The sequence below is a fragment of the Pyrgilauda ruficollis genome, unplaced genomic scaffold (genome assembly GCF_017590135.1).
Source record: "Pyrgilauda ruficollis isolate IOZ18807 unplaced genomic scaffold, ASM1759013v1 scaffold49, whole genome shotgun sequence".
Lineage (NCBI taxonomy): Eukaryota > Metazoa > Chordata > Aves > Passeriformes > Passeridae > Pyrgilauda > Pyrgilauda ruficollis.
Genome location: NW_024526488.1, coordinates 3544679 through 3565555, shown reverse-complemented (window position 1 = coordinate 3565555; position 20877 = coordinate 3544679). Strand labels below are relative to the sequence as shown.

Sequence of the window (20877 nt, the reverse complement as noted above, 5' to 3'; positions counted from 1 at the left end):
GCATCTTAACTGAATGTGCTGAAACTTCTCAAACAAAGGTATTATTTCTTGCATTTTTAATTGTGTTCTTAATTGTTTTGCTTGGATAGGAGATGCATTCCTACATGCATGTTTAGAGGTGAACATTATTATTACTATTAACCTACTCTGGTTAATAATTATGTGTTAGAATGTTTAGCATGTATGTTTTTTCCTTCTCCAGAGTATGGGAAGCTTTCAGTAGTACATGGATTTTGAATGCAAGAAATGTGTGGGATGAAATCTTCAGTTTAATAAAATACATGGAATCACTGCTTTGTCAGTCCTGCACATTTGCCTGGCATTTCATCATCTTAAATTTCTTGTTAACATTAGTCAGAGAAAAGAGGTTTCTCTGAGAAAAAAAGAACTGTCACCTTTGTAAGATGCTCTCTTTCGTAGGTGACCTTTAAATTTTAGGTATCATGGAGTATGAGATTATGATGAGTAAAATCACTTTATATATTTTTTTAAGGGCATCAGTAGGTTGTCTTAAAAAAAAAAAACAACCTAGACAAACCAGTAGATCTTGATTCTAGATTCGAATTCTCATTGTGACTCTGTTTTCTTTTATGAGTGGTATATAGAGATTATAGAATCATTGATTAATTTATGTTGGAATGGACCAGAAGAGGTCACCTGATCCAATCCACTTTTCAGAGAAGGCCCAAATGACCCTGAGCAACATGATTTAACTCTACATTCAGTCAGGTTCTGACTAGTTCCACTGGTCCTAGTGTCTGACCACCTTTGCCACCTAATATGTAGAGTTTCCATTGTTGCGGTTCATCTGTTGTCCTTCTTTCTTTTATACCCAAATATTTTTGTAAATATTTTCTTTTTAAACTGAATGTTCTGTTTGAATGCAGCAACTTCATCAAGCATAGACAGAAGTGCTCCACTTGAAATTGGTCTTCAACGATCCACTCAAGGTACAGCTTAACTAAAAAAGAACTTTGAGGTTTATTTTGTAAAAATCTACTACAATCTTGCATTTTTAATGTTCTCTTTTTCTTGTAGTTAAAAGAGCAGCAGATGAAATATTAGCAGAAGCAAAGAAACCAAGAATAGAGGTAATGACAGTGACTGTCATCAGTACAAATGGGTGGTGGAGGTAAATGACGGTGTTTATCTGTTTTTGTAGGAATTCCATTGGGTTACCTCTCCTTTGGTGTACAGAGAGCTTGGTTAGGGGAGTGGGAACTGGAAGGGGTTAGAAGTTAGACTTGGAGAATTGTGGTTCTTAAGGAAACTTCCAATAGCTCTGCATGTAATGATAGTGCCCAGATGAAAAAGCATTGGAAATAAAGATTGTCTTTGCAAACATGAAGAAAATACTTCTGACTAGCTTTAATTCCAGCTGTATTTATATTTGAAAAGAGAATGCACAAGAACTCAAACCTGGCTGTTCCTTCCAGGATGAGGAGTGTGTGCGCCTCGACAAGGAGCGCTTGGCAGCTCGGCTGGAAGGACACAAAGAGGGCATCGTGCAAACGGAGCAGATCAGGTGGGATTACTGTTCCTTATGCCTCATGCTTGATTACAGGATGGAGAACAATTCTTGTGCTGCCAGTTATGCTTCTGTCCAGCAGCTCTCAGTGGAAATTTTCCTCTCTTTGATACTCTCAGTAATGTTTGAGGAGTCAAACCTTGGAGCACTTATGACAGTGCAGATTTGAGGCGTTTATGAAATCCATAATTACAGCTAACCACATGAAAAACATGTATTTTGGATGATTTCTTCCTATCTCTTATATGTATACTTGAAAGGAAACTATAGGGAAAAAAATCTGATGGTGGCATGGTTAGAAAGCCTAAGAATAAAAATCAAAATCACAAAGGACATGTGATTTTGTATAAATTAATAATTTGGATGCTACCTTGAGTGTAGCATTACAACTTTAGTAGTGCTGCTGTGAGGATTACTGTGTGTTGTTTGAATTAGTTTATATTCTCTAGTTACCAGTTCTTTTAATGCTGAATGTAAACAACCCCTTTAAAAAATACAAATATTTACAGGCGGTGAGTTTCAACTCCATGCTTGACCCTGCTGTGCACCAAGTAGCAACACAATGAAATTCCCTTTCCCATAACATAGTTACAAAGGAGAATGCTTCACAGCCAGTACTTGCATTAATTTTTTCGTGTATTCTCAAAGAAAAAACAGCCCCATGTAATAGTAAATTTGGTATGGACAGTTAGTGTTGTGCAATTCAATCTTGATCTTTTTTTTTTTTCAGCTCACCTGCGAAACAGTAGGGCTCACTGACAGCCCAGTGCTGTTTACAATTAAAAACAAACACACATAAATATTGTACTCTTGGACTCGAGTGAGTTCTCTCAAACCCAGGTTAATGTGGACAAGGTTACCACCATCTGTTGTTTGCTGACCTGCACGGTCTGAGAAGATACCACATCTTCCAAGGGACCACATCCACATAACTGCACCTCAGCCAAGGTTTAGAGTAATGCTCTGAAAGCCTCAGAGCAGCCAGGGGTTGGTTGGCAAAATTATAATCTACTAAAAAATCCAGGGAACTGAAATTCAGATGTTGTTATAAATGAAGGTGTTAGTCCTGATGCTTTACATTTGAGTTCTTTATTTTTGTTTGGTGTAGTTGGGATTTTTGGATGGTCCTTGTGTTAGTACTGTGAGTCTTTTGTCACAAATTGGATTCACATGCCCAAAACAGCAATGCCAAGCCTATATAATATTTCAGTGTATATATAAGGTGACTGTTTTGTGGTTTATAGCACAGCCTTAAACTTTGGCAGGATGAAGTTATTCATTCACAAATTCTTTCAGAAGAATTGTTTGTGCAATAATTCAGTCTCTGCTGTTACTTTTGCTCATTTAGGTCCTTGTCTGAAGCTATGTCAGTGGAAAAAATTGCTGCTATCAAAGCCAAAATCATGGCAAAGAAAAGATCCACTATCAAAACTGATCTGGATGATGACATAACTGCTCTTAAACAGAGAAGTTTTGTTGATGCTGAAGTGGATGTAACTAGAGATATTGTCAGCAGGGAGAGAGTATGGAGGACAAGAACTACAATCTTACAAAGCACAGGCAAGGTAATGCTCTGGATATGAAGCTGGGTTTTATGATCCCTATGACAAACTGCATTTTTATTTTCTGTATCTAATCTGTTAATCAGAGATGACAGGGGGATTATGCTCAGTGTTCCATGTAAAGGTGGGCTTGCAGGGCTGTTGGCCCAGTGACAGAAGAGTTTGTCCTTATCGTGTTACAGTAAATCTAAATTGTATCTCCAACTACTTGCTTCAACCACTTAAAAGATACTAAGTAATCACCTAATGCTTCTTAACCAAAGCTGGCTTGGGCCCTGCTGTGGGGAGGGCTCCAGGAATGGGTTGGAAACAGACCGAAGTGGGGAGTAATTGACAGAACAATGCAGGTACATTAAAAGCCCAAAGCTCTCTACATTGTGGAAAGCACCAAAGAAATAAGGAGGAAAAATGCTGGAATGAACAAAACGAGAGAGTGTTACCATGAAGAGGTTTTTGTCCCTTGATGCTACTTTGGGCTGCACTTGGTTATGTGCTATTCTGAGCATGGTTGCAAGCGCAGCTGACAGCTTGCTCTCTTTGGACAGTGAGGCTTTCTTTATTGCAGAGCTACTTGGCACTAAATTTCTCAAGGAAGCACTAAGTCCCTTTCTAAAAGATTTCAAGGGTCTGTTTTCCTGACGTTATTGTCAAACTCATCCTTTGCCTTCACTACTTCTTTTAAGTATTGCCATAGGAAAATAATGTGTAGAAATAAATGAACTCTGTCTTCATTTGTCTTTTTTAACAGTATTTTACATAGCTCTCAACTTTCCAGTATTGTCCCAGGGTAGAATAATTTAATTCATGAATTATGGGGTAATTACTGGGTATGTGGCACATTCCTGTGTGCCACCTACAGAGTGAGTGTTGCTTCTCTGAATCTCAGATTTGTAGCAGCCCTCACTGCTGAGCAGCTGATAAATTGGTAAAAGCGTTGATGTTTTAGTCATTGGGAAGATTTGTACCAAAGGAATCTGTGTAGCTCTTCTTCCTTTTGTGAATCATTCATGGCATTCCTATCTCTACTTTTCTTCCAAGTGAAATTGCAGAGATAGTAGGGAAGAGATGAATGTTTTTGTTGTGGTATCCCTGTAGTAACAGTGAGATGAGGTAGTGACTTTAAGCAAATCATGACCCAGGGAGAAAGCCAAGAAACAAGAGGTGAAGTTTGTTCTTGGAGTCTAGCATGCAGTTACTGTGAGCAGCCTGATGAGTGTATGGGCATAACAGCAAATCTTCTATTTCGGTTTGTGCAGGGTTGCAGGAACATTCTTGATAGCTTGGACAGCAATCACCGGGTGTTAATGTTTATATTTTCCAACAAGTAGCAGTGAAAGTAAGTAGATAGAGAAACATCACTTGTTACTGAGGGCTGTGGTTTATCCCAGAACAGCTCAGGTTTTTCATTTGTACTTTGGTTGGGAGGGTTTTTTGGTATATGTTTGGTGTTTGGTTTTTTGGGTCTTCCTTTTTTTTTCTCTGTTTCAAGAACTTTTGTAAAAACCTTCTTGAAAGTTGTGAAGAAACTCAGATATGTTGTCTCAGACAAATAATTTCTTCCCTTCTTCCCTCTTCCTTTTAAGAATTTTGATCAGGGAAGCATGATACTGCTCTGCCAATGCTGTTCTGACTCTTCTGTATGATATTTGAGTTGCTGATGTGCCTGATAATTCTTTTTATTGTAAATTTTCACTATCTGCTTGGTATGGGTTTATCTGCAGTCTCTTGAATCCTCTCCTAGAGTATTTAAAACCAAAATTGACTTCAGCAAGGCATGCATTTTTAATATCTGAATTCCTTTGGAACTCCTGCGTGAATGGTAACAAACAGTGAGCACTCCTAAATGTAAATTTTGTTGTTTCTTTGCAAAAATTGCCTCAGTCCAAGGCTGTTTCTGAGGTTCTTTTCCACAGAGAAACACTCCTGTGTGTGTAAGTTTTCCCAGTGTTCTCTCCAATAAACTAAGATGCGCAAACAGCTTAAGGTGCAAAAAGTACACAAAAGTAAAAGGCCACAGTAGGCCACAGTACAAAAAAAAATTCTTGACCTTTTCAGCTTACTGACAGGTTTAGTCTGGATTGAATATGTTTGAAGAAAATATTGATTTCTCCAGTAATATGCTCCTCCAAATTCTTCATAGATGTCAAAAATATTAACTGTATTTCTGAAGCATTTACTGTTTCTCCTTTTGGACACACTTCCCAGTTCTGAAGTTTGCTTTATAGAACTGTTCCAGGATGTTTAATTCTCTGGTGATGTAGTGTTCTTTTTTAATTTTGAAAAAAGTTCTTATGATACTTGTATTCTGTCCTTTTACCTGCTGCTTTTATTGCCACAATCTTCATTGTCACAAATCTCCCCTTGCTGAAATTACAGTGATAGATATTTGCCTGGCTGTGAGTTTGTTTTTTGGTTTATGACAATGTGTAATTTGAGTGCTTTGATGTTCCTGTTGTAGAAAGTGCTTCAGCAGCTGTGTCATTCCCAGTTTATTTGACCCTTAGGATTTCTGCAATGCATCACAAAGGTCCCTTGTCTGTATGGCTCTTTGCTACCCTCTTTTGATCAGATGTTGCATTGATCCCTGGATGTCTTACTGGTTTCAGTTCACCTGTTCTCTTTTGCTTTTAAGATTTCTACATTTGCATTTATCTGCTTGCTTATTGTTATGTCTACTTAAAACTTTTTGTTGAGTTCTTATTCTATAGTTTTCTGTATGATTATTATGCAGTTCTACCTCTTTTGGAAAGCCAGTGTTTGATGTAGTTACTAGTAGATGAGTCATCCTGCTCTCTGTTTTAAATATTGTTGCCTTTCCCCAAGTCTGTACTGCAGTCTTCTAGATTTTTATGAATAATGTGGCATTTTTATGTGATCACTTTTCAGAGCCAAATTGCATCTGTTTAGTATAAAGATTTTTTTTTCCTTCTCATAGTAACTTAATTTTAGAACTCTTTGACAGTATATATTGTTTAAGGAATTTAATTGCAGGAAGAGTTTTGAATCCATGCATAGACTATTTATTATCCTAAGTGTTTGAAATGTTAAGTTTTGCATCAGTGCTCTGCACAGGTTTCAGTTGTGTGCATGTTTTTAGATAAGTGGGAGGCTGTTTTGTAAAACAAACCATTGAACACGTAGGAAAAAACCTGTTTTTATACTGAAATTGATTCTTTCCTTTCACATCCTTCCTCTAGCTTTCTATCCTAAAAATCCTGTTGTTTTTATGATCTTTTGTAGCAGGCAAGAGCAGTCTTTTCTGAAGGAAAAACCTCCTCATTTCATCTGTACTGTAAATGTATTTGGCACTTGAATTTTTCCCATGGGAACAAATTCAAGTAGCATTCACAGGTGTATTTGGAGAGTCTGTTTTTGTCTGTGACTCCTGGTGTACTTGATTTATATTTCTGTATTTATTTTTAATCTTCCCAGATTGCTCAGAACTATTTCTTAGATAAGCAGCAAGGTAACTGGGTGGGCTGTGTTGAACATGCTCTACTTGTGTGTAGAGAAATCTTAAATCTGGAATCTTGGAAATGCACTAATACTGGCCTTGTAATTTTGTAACTTCTTGAAATGAACCAGTGTTCTGATATGAGCAGCTCTGAGCATTTTGGATGTTCTTTAAAAAAAAAAATTAATCCTTTCTTTGCGTAGTGTGGTGGGTTGACCTTGGAGTGTGGTGGATGACAGGTGCCCACCAAGCTACTTCCCTGCTCAGCAGGATAGCTGGGAGAAAATAAGATGCAAAAAAATGTGTTGGTCAAGATAAAGGCAGTTTATTAAAAACAAAGGATGCGTGGGGAAGCAAAGGAGGATAAAAGATGTATTCTCTGCTTCCCACCAGCAGGAAGTCTCTAGGCTCTTCCTGAGGAGCAGGACTTGGGTACATTGAGCAGTTGCTCCTGAAGACAAATATTGTAACAAGAAGTGCCCTCCTCCTTCCTTCTCTTAGCTTTTACTGCTGAGCAGATGTTGTGTGATGGGGAATATCCCTGGAGTCAGCTGTCCTGGCTGGCTGTCCTCTCAAGATCCTGCCCAGCCCCACGGACTGCTGAGGAGGCAGCCTTGGGGCTGGGCCAGCACTGCTCAGCAGCAGCCAAAACACTGGGTGTTACCAGCACCTCTCTGCCTACCGAGGCACAGTGCAGCACTACCAGGGCAGCTGGGACAGAATTAACTCCACCTCAGCCACACCCAGTTCATGAGAAAATGATACAGTTTATTGCTAAAACTTGAAATTTTGGCCAGCACTCTTCGGTTATCTTTTCTCACAGTTGCAAGTATATTAGAATTATGTTTTCTCAAGTGAACTCTAACCCTCTGTACAAGGAAATAACATAATCCAGCCTGTCAAAGATATGGGAAGTTTTAAAGGTTATAGGACATAACCTTTCTAAATCTCTTCAGCTGAGAAGCTGAACAGTAGCTGCACACTCCTGATGTAAGTGATATCCAGGCAGACACACATCTGTCAGCAGCTGGCCCAGCTGCTGCTTTGGTGCATTTCTCAGCTTTTAGCATATTTGTAAATATTTTCTCCTCCCTGAGCCTTGTGTAAATCTTTTGAAGACTTTGCCAGGTGTTATATGGCAGTGAGTGACCTGTATGGCATCTTAACATTTCTGCCTGCCTGCAGACAGTCCAGGGAAAAGCTCTGAAGTAGAACCATGTAAGCTGGACAGGAGAAATTGGCATTTCAGGTATACACATTTCTGATGGAGTTAGCTGTGTACCAAATCTAAGAATGATGGGATGTGGGCTTTTTCTGCAGGTAACTGTTTATAATGGAAAAACTATTAAGACTTGATATGGGATCATAGTTAGGTGGAGCTGAGTCTCTGTAGTTTTATAACCTTTACATCATGAAATTGTATCTTTTTGTAAGTGTAGCCTTGTTCCTTTAACTGTATATTACTTACAAGGTCAAGGTTGAGATGTTGAAGCAATAGTCTGTTTTTTTTTTCTTGCTCTTGCTTCACTGCTGCAGACTGGTGAATTTGATTCCCTTTCATTCTGGGTAGTTGTATTTTTCCTGCTTAATATATACAAAAAATTAAGAAAATATTCTAAATTACAGCTTTTTTATACAAAATAGTTCTTTTTTTCTTTCTAATAAGGTATAAACTAAGCCTGAATAAAATAAAATATTTTCCTGCCTTGATCCTTATATATCCTCTGTTCTTATGTGAAAGACTTAAACTGGGCTATCCAGCACATTTTCTTAAGTTTTGTGTTGAAAGCATAGAAATCTTATACTGTATAACAAGTAATTTGATTAAATAAACAGCTTTGTTTTTAAGCCTTCATAGATTTTCAGCTTTTATATCTTTAATTATTGCAGCCCTGTTGCAATGTACTAGTTATCTGTACTTTTCTTTGGGAGGTTACTTGATGCTCCATGTACTTGTTATCCATGACACAAGAAGTTAATACAGAAGGGAATAGACTTTCATAGCTCTTGACTGTGAGTTTTATGTATTAAATTTCATAATTTTGATTTGTATTTCCCCACTGTGCCACCCCCAGCTTCTGGGTGTTTTTTTGTGCATGGTGAGAGAAGACCAGAACTGAGTAGGATGATTGGAGTTTATAGCTGACCTAGCCAGAGGGATTGGCATTTTCCTGCTGTGTGGCATTTACCTTGGGTGTAACCCACAACTGCAAATGTATCTAATACAGCATCTGAATTATTCCAGAATGTTGTTATTTTGCGGTCTTCTGTATTCTTGTACACAAGTATTAAAGAGCAGAACTGGTTTTTTTTTGTGTATGTAGCTGATTTTTGTGTTGGTCATGATTTTTAGTTTTGTGTTACCACCTGCCAAATATTACTACTGCAGTTAGTACTTGCATATTTTATTTTTAAAATTAATATATTTTCTTTATAGGTTTGATCCTTTTCATAGTAACTACTGTATGTGAATTAAATGTGAGAAATCATGTTTTCAGTTACTTTCAGTTCTTGTGTTTTTGTTCTGATGAATCTTCACCATTCTTACCAGTGAAGTCACCTGCGAGTAGGTTAGTACTGCAGTTGTAATGCAAGTTTCAATAATTTAATTTAGCTGGAAAAACAATTTTGAAGCAAGACTAATAGTATTTAAATCACTTTGGACAACTAAGAAGTCTGAGAGTAAAATTTTTCTTATTTTAAGAGAAATCGATTGTAAAAGCATCTTTATGTGCAGGCTCTAGGTGGCAGAATTGTCTCACGTCTGTGCCGTTCACAGCAGTGAGACTTGAACAGCAAATTGAAAAAGTAAAGGTGTGCCAGGCTGAGAGCAGCGGGTGTCCTGCAGGTGGAGCAGGAGGCTGGCTTTGGAGCGGCTGGGCACAAATGTCACCGTACACCGCGAGTGCCCAAACTCCAGTTTGTGCAGGACTGGCTTCCTTAGTAAAACTAGGCAGGTTCTTTTATTGCTGCCAGGCGCTACTGCAAACATTCTGAATGTAGCATTTAAAGCATTTTAAAATCTGGGCCAGATTTTAAAAACTGTATTTACATTGAGCCTTGAATTTGACCAAAAACATTTATAGAATAAAGCATTATGGTTTCCTGAAAGAATATTTAGGTCAGCTATAAAGTAATTCCTTAAACACTACTCTAACATAACTATTAAAAAATCATGTATCTCCATATCCTGCATTGATGGGGGAAATAAACTAGGATTGTGTATCAAGGGGATTGGGGTTTTTGAGATTTTATGCTGTACTGTATTTTCAGGCTGTTACAGTGTTGCTGCTGTTTCACACATCTGAATTAAAATTTCAAATGTTTCAGTTGTCTTTCATATAATATTCTTGCTATAAAAAATTTAGTGAAGATAAGCTAGAACAAGTGAAAATTGCACATTTTACTGGACACGTAGTCCACAAATATAGAGGGAGCTGTACAGGGAGCATAGTCCACAGCTGTACAGAGAGCAGATGTACTCACAGCTATGTTTTCAGTTCAGCTTTAGTAATACACAGTTAATTTCTTGAGTGGAACACAAAGAAATGCCCAGATGAACTTTTTGTGAAACGAGTGTCTGATTTTTATTTTTTCCCCCAACAGTTAGTAACAAGTTCAATTTTTATCAATCTTTTCTCATAGGCTCCCTAATCTGAAGCTTGACAGAGTCATCATGTGCTTACTTGTTTAGCAATATAAATTCCAGTAGTGTAATGTGAATTTCTTAAACTGCCATTGTCCTGAAAGCAGGATCACAAACACCTGGTTTATTCAGGTGTTAATCTACACCTCCTGTGTGGCAGTGTGCTTGTTGTGTGCCCCAGCACGGCTTGCCTAGCTCCAAAGTGTGCAGAGAGCAGTTTGAGGGGCACCATGAGTCCCTGCAGTTGGGAATTACAAGAGTAGGAAGGAGAGAAGATCAACTTCAAACTTGGTGAACAGTTTGCAAATTGAAGATAAGTATTCTGAAGGCATATGAGAGTGATGCCTTAAATGATTTTTTACTTTTTGATTTGAATTTGAGATTTAAATATGTGCTTTAATTTTAGATGTGCAAAATATTTTCTTTTAAATATACAGTTTATCACTTCATGTTCCTTATGAGCAGTGTTTTAATTTTTGCTGTACTCTTATGAGGCCATCTCAATGCTGTTTTTCTTGTCATGCCATATATAGGAATTACTGAAAATGTGTGATAGGAATATTGCCTTTTTGGCGCAGCATCATGCCTTTCAGTCTGCCAATGGCTGTAAAGGATTTAGCAGTGTCTCAGCATATCAAGCAAATGTGTAAAGAAATGTAGTGCGGGCTCAATTCTTCCTTCTCCAGCCCTACTCTAAGCCAGGACAATGTTTACAGCTCTTGATTTTCCTGGGATGCATGTCAAAGAAATCCTTACTGTCAGTTCAAATAAGAGTTTTTTTGAGTTTATATGGTTTTTCTTAGGCTTTTCTTTCTCTTCAGTGAAACACCAGAGTGTAAATCTGATTAAAAATTGGTTGCAAGTTAGCTATAGGAAAGTTTTGAAGCACTGTAAGCCATATTGTTTAACAGGGTATATGTTTCTAGTTTTACTTGTTAGATTTAAGGTTTTATTTTTGTCAGATGATTGAGATGAAGTGTACTTTTCTTCAATTATTTTTTCCTCTAGAATTGTTTTCAATGAAGCTGAACCAATGCTTATCCTTGATGGTTATTATTAGAAAAATATTTCCTTTTTTTTTGCTATGAAGCTGCTGTAGTGACTACAAGTCTTTGTTAATGACAGTTAGGGTTATGGTGGGCTGCAGAAATTAAAGGCTGCAATTTTTTAGAATAAACTGAAAAGAACTTTAAATACAGTTTTGTGTGAGTTCTTTGAGACTTTGTCAAAAGAACTGGGTTGCTCAGGGGATTGTTTTGCCTTTATAAGTGGTTTCTGGTGGTTTTCCAGTTCCTGCCCTTGGTGGCTTGCAGTGGATTGACAAGATGTTCACTGAGGTCAAGTGAGCAGGCTTAGGGAAGCTTTGCAGTACAACTCTCTAAGTGATTTCTGTGAAATTCACTCCAGAAGTCTTTGTTTTGTAATTAATGTATTTGTTTCATAATGCCAGTGATGTTAACACCACTTCAGTGTTAATATATAATACTCTGGAACAGTGTTGGCATTTTGTGCATACTTTATATTATTCTGAACCAGAAAAAAAAAAAAAAAAAAAAAGCCGTTTTCCCTAATTGATAGAAAGGTTTCTTTTACTGATGAACCATTACTGAAAATATCAGTAATATTGACATTAGTAGGAGACATTGTGTACAATTAACTCTGTACCTTAGTTACAAGTGCTTTGAGAGTTTGGTTTACCCTGTGATATAATGAAGACAGATTTAGCAGGTGTGGGCCTTAAAGAATAGGGGGTAGCAGTGATGCTGTAAAACCTTATTAATGTTTGGATGCTGTCTCAGAAAAGGGGTCAGAAATCAGCTCTTTAGAAAACTGGTGCCCCAGTTTTGGTTTTCAGTGAAATGTAAGCTAAGGAAGTGGTGTGTTCCATCTGGATGGTTATGTGAAATGCAGATGGTCAGTAAGGTTCACAGCTGCCTGATATCTTTTTCAGAACTTTGCCAAGAATATTTTTGCAATTCTTCAATCAGTTAAAGCCAGAGAAGAAGGCCGAGCACCTGAGCAAAGACCTGCACCAAACACAGCACCAACGGTAAGAGCAGTGTGTGGCTGAACACCAGGGCTGGGACACCACAAGTGAGACTACAGTGTCTTCTCTCTACTGCATACACAATTTGTTTGGTTTACTTCCAAAAAACGCATATTTTTCAAGCATAACTTCACAGCTATTCTTTGACTTAAGTTGCATTTATTGGTATTTAAAGAGTTGAATATATTAGTTTAATTAGTTCAATATGCTCTTGTTAGAGATTAATCTGCTAGTGCCAGCTTCTGCATCTATCAAGCATTAGCCACATGCTGCATCTATTAACAAAAAGTGTATTCGATGAGAGTGCTGCCATTTCAGATGAAATGTTTTGCTGCTTTTCTGACAGATAGGGTAGCAAATGTTTAAGAATCTGGAGCATGACTCATGAGTGGGAACAGCTCGAACCAGCTTTCCTTTGCCTGTAATAAATCAGGACAGACTTAGAGCTGTATTGTTTACTTCTATCCAGGTATTAGACAGGATTTGTTTAGAAGTGTGGTGTTTACTATTGTGTTCTATTAAACCTAATATATCTTTGAACATGGTGGTAGTCTGCTCTAAAAGCTGTTTAATTGTACTGTGTTTTGTTTTTGCTGCTACTGCATTTAACAAAGAACTAAATTTAAATAGCGAGATGAATTCCAACATGTAAATATTTGCTTTGTGTTGAATTTCTTAAATTGTGCATGGCATTATTCAAATGTCCTACTCAGAATAAATGTGAATACGTAACTAAGCTATCCACAAAAAGGATTGAATTGATATTGAGAGTGCCTCTAGATTGGTGCTTTTTGAAAACTTTTTTCCCAGAATGCCTTTTTTTCTCCCCTCAAAATTTGTTTTTATTTATTTTATTTAGCAAAATTTTATCTTAATCAGGCTGACAAGGGAGATTTTGTGTGGCTGAAGCCTTAATCATGAATTGTCAGTTAATTTTTTTTCCTCAGTAATTCTTTAAGTATAACAAAAACTCAGTAGAGATTTTAATAATGTAGTTTGTTACTGTTTGTTATTTTAGTTTTGCCTCAGGTTGTTCTCTTTGCATTCAGTACTAAACTGTTTCTGTAAGACTTTAAGTGGATATTGAATGAAAACATCAGAAGTTTTCAAATGCATTGAAACTCCTACTAAAATGAACTGGTTTTATACTCTTGAGTAGTTCTAAGTTACTCTTCATGAAATTCAAAAGCCATCAAACACCTTTTAGTATGTTTTACACATGTTATTTGACCTGTTTTAGGATCCCACTTTACGAAATAAGCAACCTATTCCAGCTGCCTACAACAGATATGATCAGGAAAGATTTAAAGGCAAAGAGGGTAAGTTGATTGCCATGCTTTTTTCAAAATTAAAAAAAAAAAAGTAGAGAACCAAAACTGTCCAGTCACCAAGTTCATATTAGGGGATTTTCCCTGCTATTATTTCACAAACCTATGGAAAGACAATAAAAGAGCTGTAACTATGCCTAAAGGTAGCTTTCCAAGTAATAAAATCCAGAGATATTATTTCATAGAAATTATTTCTACCTCTTAGGAAGCAAACTGAAAGCTTAAAACCAGAACTTCTTGCGGGGGAAAAAAATTGTTTGGGGAGGGTCCTATGCAATTATAAAAAATCACAAGTGCAAGGATAACTGTCAGGTGCATAATATGTAATTAGATTCCTTCTCCTCAAACAACCACAGTTACTCTAAAAGTTGCCTCCAGTAATTCCAAGTAAATATTATCTAGTTGTGTCCATTTAAATTAAAAAACAAACTGGGAACAGCAGTGCAAAACACAGGCATCCTCCTGGAGCGGAGATGGAAACAATCTGCAATATTGAAGAAGTCTCACCAGTTTGAAAAGATGGTGAACATTGAACTTGAGTGATAATTTGTCTTTCTAATGCAATTTTTCTCCTGTTCCCATTGCTTTTTTTATCTTGTTTTTAGCACAAGTTCAGTTACTTCACTTTTCATATCTTGCTGTGGTTTTGTTTTGCAATCTTGTGTTTGTTGTGCTTGGATGGTTTTGTGTTTCTTGCAGAAGGTCATGCAAATTTTGTTACATTTCTGAATTGCTTCTTCCTCCTGTGTGACTCTGAGAATGTGGTGTTGGGGTTTCACTTGGTGCTGGAATGGGATTGACTGGCCTGCAGCAATTGTTCCAGTTGAAAGATTCTTTTGTGATGAGGTCATATTGTACCTGCCTAACCCACTGTCACACTGCATTCTAGAGAGTTTTTTTTTGCCTTAGCTTTCTGGTAACTTATATTTGGTGTAGTCACACAAAGTTAATTTTGTATTTCAGGTTTCTAGGGCTATTTCAAGAAATACACAGGTTAAGAATACCAAGTTAGCTAAGTGTAGGCTAGCACTGGAAATAAAAATGAGGTGTTGGAAAGAAGGTATTTTAAACATGAGATTGACTTATGAAAGGTATTGGTACATCACTTATGGAAGTTACACAGAATTAGTAATTAACATCTGGATTTCTTAGGAGAGGACCTAGAGATATTTGAGATCTTCTTTGGCTTCAAATTAAGTTCAGAAAATAGCGAAGATCACATTTACTTCTAGAGTATTCTATTGTAAAACCATTAACTTTTAAATTGTAGTCTAGCTGGAACTCAGTACAAGTGGTTTTCCTGTCATAATTAGGCATTAATGCACAGATAATGTTATTTTCTTAAAACTGAATGATGCACATCACTTGCAGCTCTGTCACAAGTTCCTTATGGGATTTTTAATTTAGTTGTCCTCAAAATGAAGCTGTGGCTCCCAAATATTCAGTGTAGAAGTGTGACTACAAGCAGAAAAGTCATCAATAAAAATAAAATAAGGGGTTTCTTTTTCATTAAACTCTTTTTTTACAATAAGTCGAGTAAGAACTTGGAATTCCACTTGTTTATGGAAAGGTTGCAGTATTGTGACTTTGGGGAAAGAATTCTGAAGGAAAAGAAAGATAATTAAGTTAAAAGGATAATAACTTGCAGTCTTTATGCCATTGTATCCACATTTATTTAGTGATGGTGGATAACACCTATGATAAAGCTGAATCCTACAGATTTCTGAAGGCTTTCCACACCTTGCCCTCTCTGACTGCCTGTGTTGGCTGCAAACTGTGGAAGGCAGGATGGTGTGGTGCTTATATCAATGGGCACAGTGGTGGGCTTGGCTAAAGACAGAAACGAAGCCCAAGGGCAATGTCTCTTGGCTTTTTTCTTTGTGTCTCACCTGTTTGCTCTTTCCTCAGAGGTATTGAAATCCTAGGAAGGGTTCACAGTAGTCCTCTTCTAGTTGCAGCAGGATTGTGGCATATTGCCTATATTCAGTTTTGTATGATACTACAGTATTTAAAGTTTAGGCAGCAAAGAGGTGAACTGTTTTTCTTCGAATATTTGTGGGCTTTAATAGAGAGTTTTTCCATTAGCTGTCTTGTCCTTAGCATGAGAAATTCAAAGCTTGTAGAGCTAAGAGAGTAAATTTAGGAATTTTAACATGCATTAAGTAAACTGTTGAGTTGCAGCCAAATTTCTCTGCTTCTTGTGGTGGATCATTATTTCTGATGCAATGTATCAGGATGCCTCTCTGGTAGACTAACTTAAAATTTCATGCCAGATGGGCCATGCTTTGCTGCTAGAGTGGTTTAACAGTCAGTGTGAGGGGGAGGTGATTGTGCTGTTCTTGAAGAGCAAACAGTGAGTTCCAGGTGCATTCAGTGGCACTGCTCAGCAGCCCAGGGGCAGGGCTTGGTCACCTTTTGTCCAGGAGGGTCTTGATCCTGCAGCTTTGGTCAGGCTGGACAGAGAAACCTTTCCTTTGACATCCTTCAAGTTCCATGATGCATTGGAATGTTGTTTGCAGTAGGAATTGCACATCCTGGATGTTTCCACATGGAAAGTGGAAAACACGTGGCTTGGCAGTGCACCCATCCTGCCCAGCTGTTCAGATGTTTTGGAGGTGAGGAGGTGAACTGCTGGCAGGCACTTCCCTTGGGTGCTGTTCCTTGGCTGTTGCTTTGGTTTTTCTTTCATGCTGGCAGTTAGTGATGGTATCTTCTCTTCAACAGCATAGAGCTCCATCCGGTGCTAAACTTCCTCTGCTTTTACCTTGGTAGTCCTATTCCTTTCCTTTGTATTACTTATTGAGTGGTTTTTTTATACTTTATTAATGTGCATCTTTACAACTGGAGAAATTTTTCCAAAGTGCAATTTGTCATACCTTCTTGAGCAATATAATTTTAAAATCTTGTTCAGGATTTAGAAATCCTGTGCTCAAATGCCATTTGAGGAGCTTATTTTGTGTTCTCTCCTGTGTGCCTTAATGTTTGATATTTAAATATACATTATTGATATATACGTCTTGGATGTTATACTATCTTTTCCCCCCATTTTCTTGGGTGGCTTTAGCTCAGAAGATTTTTTTCACATGCTTGTTCTGTAATTTCCAAGTGTGCAGTAGTGCTGGGATGGTAGTCTTGCAGATGTAACATTTTTGTGACCCACATCTCTCAGTATGGATGGCAAAGTCAAATTTCCCTGTGCTGCTCCAAGGTCAGGTCTTTAAGGCTTATTCTGGGAGGGTTCCTGTTGTTCTCAAAGTTTAAACATAGTAGCAGCCAATTGTTACTACTCCCCCCAAAATAAAACAAAAAACCCCCAAAACCTCCAGCAATATTCAGTCCTGCTTAAGGTAAATCAGAGAGTCTTGCTGTGTGATTTCACTGTAATGGTGAAAAGAATTTTCCTGACTGTGTTCAAGTGTTTCTTTCAGGAAAATTTACTGTTGACTCCCTGCTATTGTCATCTTACATTTTTACTGGATTTTCAGACACAGCTGCCATTTTCCAGAAGTTTGTGAGTCCTAAGTGCTAAGCCCAGGGAACGGGGGACTGTGAAGTTATTATATTTGAGGTGACTCTGAACCACAACATTTTGTTTCTCTCTTGTGTACATTGTTAAGAAAGTTTCTTTATAAGGCATTTCTCATTATAAGTTATTTTGTTTTAAATTGTGTGCTATCCTTTTTCACAGGGAGAGTAGAATTGGTAGCAGGAGAAAAAAGGTTCTGAAGTTTTACTGGTTAGACTTAGTTTGACTGGTTAAACTTCCATTTGTTGCATTCACTTTAAGATTTATGTGATTTTTTTTTTTTTTTTTATTAACAGAAAGTATGTGCAAGAGATGCACATGTGGAAAAAGAATGTGGTCAATCTAAATTTTCTGGCTTGGTGTGACTAAATAGTTTAAAAACTTCCAGCACTGCACATTCATTTCTGTGCTGGAAAATACACATAAATTGCTTTTACAATACACATAAATTGCTGTGAGAAACTTAAGATGTTGGTGTTAATTACTGGTAAGATTATTACAAAGCTGTTACATATGAACTGTACAGAGAATTTATAAAGTAATTAGTGTAACTTGGAAATTTAGGTGTGAAACTTACTTGTTAGGATGCAGTACTGTAAAGGAGTGCTCAGTAAAGTCTCATGCAGAGTGACATTTGGTGTCAGGGATTAAATTACTGGGGCTGTGAAGTGGGGTAGTGAATCATTTCCAGGCAGTATGCAGAGTGTTGCTATCTGGGGCTTGAAGAGTACACAGCTGAAAAAAGAAGTGGTTATTCAGTCTTATTCAAACCAATTCAGCTCTTCAGAGTCTGAGACATGATGCTTTGTTCTGTTTTTATTTCCCTTGACTTCCGTCTAGAAATTCAGGTTAATTTGAGTCTTTTTCAAGCATTTATTCTTTTGGTAATGTATCAGAGCTCAAGTTTGTAGTTGGATTGGATGACTGGAGCTGCAGAAGGTGCAGAATCAAAGTGCAGGGTGACCTAGATGGATGTGGAGCAGTGGCTTTAAGCAAATGCAAGGCACCCTGAGCATTAATACTTACATGCAAGGAAATGGAACATGCACCCAAATGCTGATGGAGAATATCGTCAGTCCAAAAAGCTGATGTATTAGGGTGCCTATTTTCATTTCCAGGTCTAATTATTTTAAATAAGAGAAGGCACTCAGATTGATGCATGGGAGTGCTAGAAAGGTACCTTGTGATGAACTACACTGGAAATGTTTATGGTTCTTTTACCATCTTTAGGTCATGGAACTGACAAACTGTGACCATAACACATGCAGTGACTGATGAAGAAAAAAAACCCCGTGGTTATAGGTTGTGTTTCTGAAGCATTAGAGTTGTTTATTCAGTTCTAGTTATTATGTTTAGTCTCTTGAGATGTAGTTTTAAGGCATCTGTTGATATTGGTGTTTCTAACAATGCATGTATTTCTAAAATTGATTCTATTTGGCAAAGAAAAGGTTGCAGTACAGTTTTTCATGACAAAATTATTGTTGGGCTTTGCTTGCATTCTTCAGTCCTTAGTGTTAGACCTGTGATTGAAGCATTTAATATGGACTGCTCTATGCCTAAAGGAAATGTGTGTCATAACTTTGTAGTAATTATATTGAAAATTCTCAGTGTATACACGACCCTCAATAAGGTTTTTAATAGTTGTTCTGCATCTAATTCCAAACTTAAAAACAAAGGTCCAAAGTCATACCGTCATGGTACCTTTATTTATGAGGCTATTTTTTTTAAATACCCTTTTCTTAGTCGATGCTTTATCATTTTAACTACTTCTATTACCACCAGTGAAGCTGGGATTTTGAAGCTGGAGTTATAAACTAATTCTTGGCCAAGTATTACCATTTCAGCTCCCTGCTGGTGCGTGACTCAGCAGCACAGGTTGGAGCTGCTTTGGGAGGGAGAGGAGACGCTTTTGTGTTCCTGCAGGGTGTGGCACAGCGTTTGTGCTGCTGGTGCTGGGGGCACGGCCCGGGGTCGCTCCCTCTTCTGCTCCTCTTCCCTATGGGCCGTGGTTCCTCTTGTATCCCAGGTCTGCTTTTGAGCAGCTGTGTCAGGGTCAGACCCTGGCCTCGGATAATAGCCTGCTCCTTGAATATCTTTACAGCATTAACCTGGCTGACACCCTCAGCAATTTTTGAAGTGGGAATGAAGCTGGAATTGTGGAGTCCCTGACCTGGAAACATTTGTTTCCTGCTTTGCCCAGGCTGTGCACAGTGAGTGGAGCTGAGGGTGCTGCTGGATGTGCCCAAATGTACAAACTACTGAGACCTAACAAAATGGTGCAGACGTGCAAGGGGCAGGGCTCGTGCTTCTGGCAGTGTTTATTTCTGTAAGAGAAGTGATTGGCTGGCAGGTACAATAGCACATGGTGTGTGTGAGAGGATCGCATCAATAAAGCTGTGTTCTGACAAATGTGTCACTGCTGTTCCTGCTTCAGGGGGGTGCTGTCCCCCTCTGGGAGCTGCAGATGCTGAAATCTACTTCACCAGTTGCTGGAGAGTTTGAGGCAGGAAGCTGGAGAGGTGCTTTCTCCTACTGGTCCCACCCTACTGCAGACAGCAGAGCATGGGCCCTGCGGTAGCTCTTGTAGAGGCTGCACTGGCTGTTTGCAGGAATGTGGGTGGGTACCTACACTGACCACTTCACACGTCTTATATTTGAGTTAGTGCAGAAAGCTACTGTGCGATTATTTGCTAATTATCAGAACTGCTTTATTTGCTACCGAAGTAGCTTCTAAATAGTACTGGGGGCCCTGTGTGGCTGCTGGGAATGTTCATCAGGCAGGAAATGGGTTTGCTGGAGGCAACAAGTGGCTCTTCATCCAAGTTAGTTACTTCTGCTAGAAAGAAGGGTCAGGACAGTGCTGGGAGCAGGAAGCTGATGAGTGCCAGAGCTGTGGTTTGTGGCTCCCGTGGCTCATTAAATGAATCAGGACAGATTTTATGAGAGATTTGAGAAGACTTTGCAAAACCAGTGGCAGTTGAGCAGAGATTTGTTCCCTGCCAGGTGCCTCTCTCCCCTTTGATTTAGTTTCTAACTGTGCTGCTGGCTCTTTGGGCCTTTATTCCCTTTGCAATGCTGATGGAGACAGGGAACAATCATGGAGAACTAATTACCAAGTCAGGATTTGTGCAGAGAGAAAAGAAGCCACAGCAGGCCAGGCACAACAGAGGATGGTGCTGTGCTGGTCTTGTTATGGGATGTCTGTATTCTTTGGAAATAATATCTAACCAAAATAGTTGGAAATGCTCTGTGTCACAGGCATGAGGAACCCCTAGTAGGTCAGTCTGAAAAGGATAAAGGTTCTTCTGGTGGATGATGTTCTGAAATTCACAAACAATTGTCAGCCTAGATTAAACATCTCTGATTTACACCACTCCAAGTCAGCAAAAGCATCCTTTCAACTTAGGGAGTGCTACTGAGTATTCTACAAGGCTCCAGGCACCACCTGAAATATTAACATGCTCCCTGCCCTGCAGCAGTGACCTACATAGTCACAGAGCAACCTGTTCTCCGTGAAGTGTTTGTGCAGTCACATCTTGACCATCCACAGCTCAAGTTCAGTGGTGTGACCTCTGAGCTAAGACTCAAGGCATGGTTATAGCTTGGACTTGAGGGGAAAGGTGGGAATGCCTATCCGTTTATATAGGTATCAATTTTTATAGGGAGGCTAGGCTGCTTTCTTTGGGGTTTTTTATGTGATTTTTTTTGTTTTGTTTTCGTTTTTTTTTTTAAAGCAGGAAGGACTGGATTCATGTGTGTCTGTACCTGCATTTTACTTTCTCAGAG

At 38.3% G+C, this 20877-nt stretch overlaps 1 protein-coding gene across 1 annotated transcript in view; it reads left to right on the top strand.

Moving 5' to 3' along the window:
- The window catches only part of CDC73 (cell division cycle 73), a 101017-nt gene that overhangs the window by 7043 nt on the left and 73097 nt on the right, over positions 1-20877 (top strand). Inside the window, exons 4-9 of the mRNA XM_041479532.1 lie at positions 888-950; positions 1039-1091; positions 1437-1525; positions 2877-3093; positions 12142-12240; positions 13478-13556. Coding sequence (XP_041335466.1) covers positions 888-950; positions 1039-1091; positions 1437-1525; positions 2877-3093; positions 12142-12240; positions 13478-13556 — 600 coding nt within the window. The remainder of the gene's footprint in view (positions 1-887; positions 951-1038; positions 1092-1436; positions 1526-2876; positions 3094-12141; positions 12241-13477; positions 13557-20877) is intronic.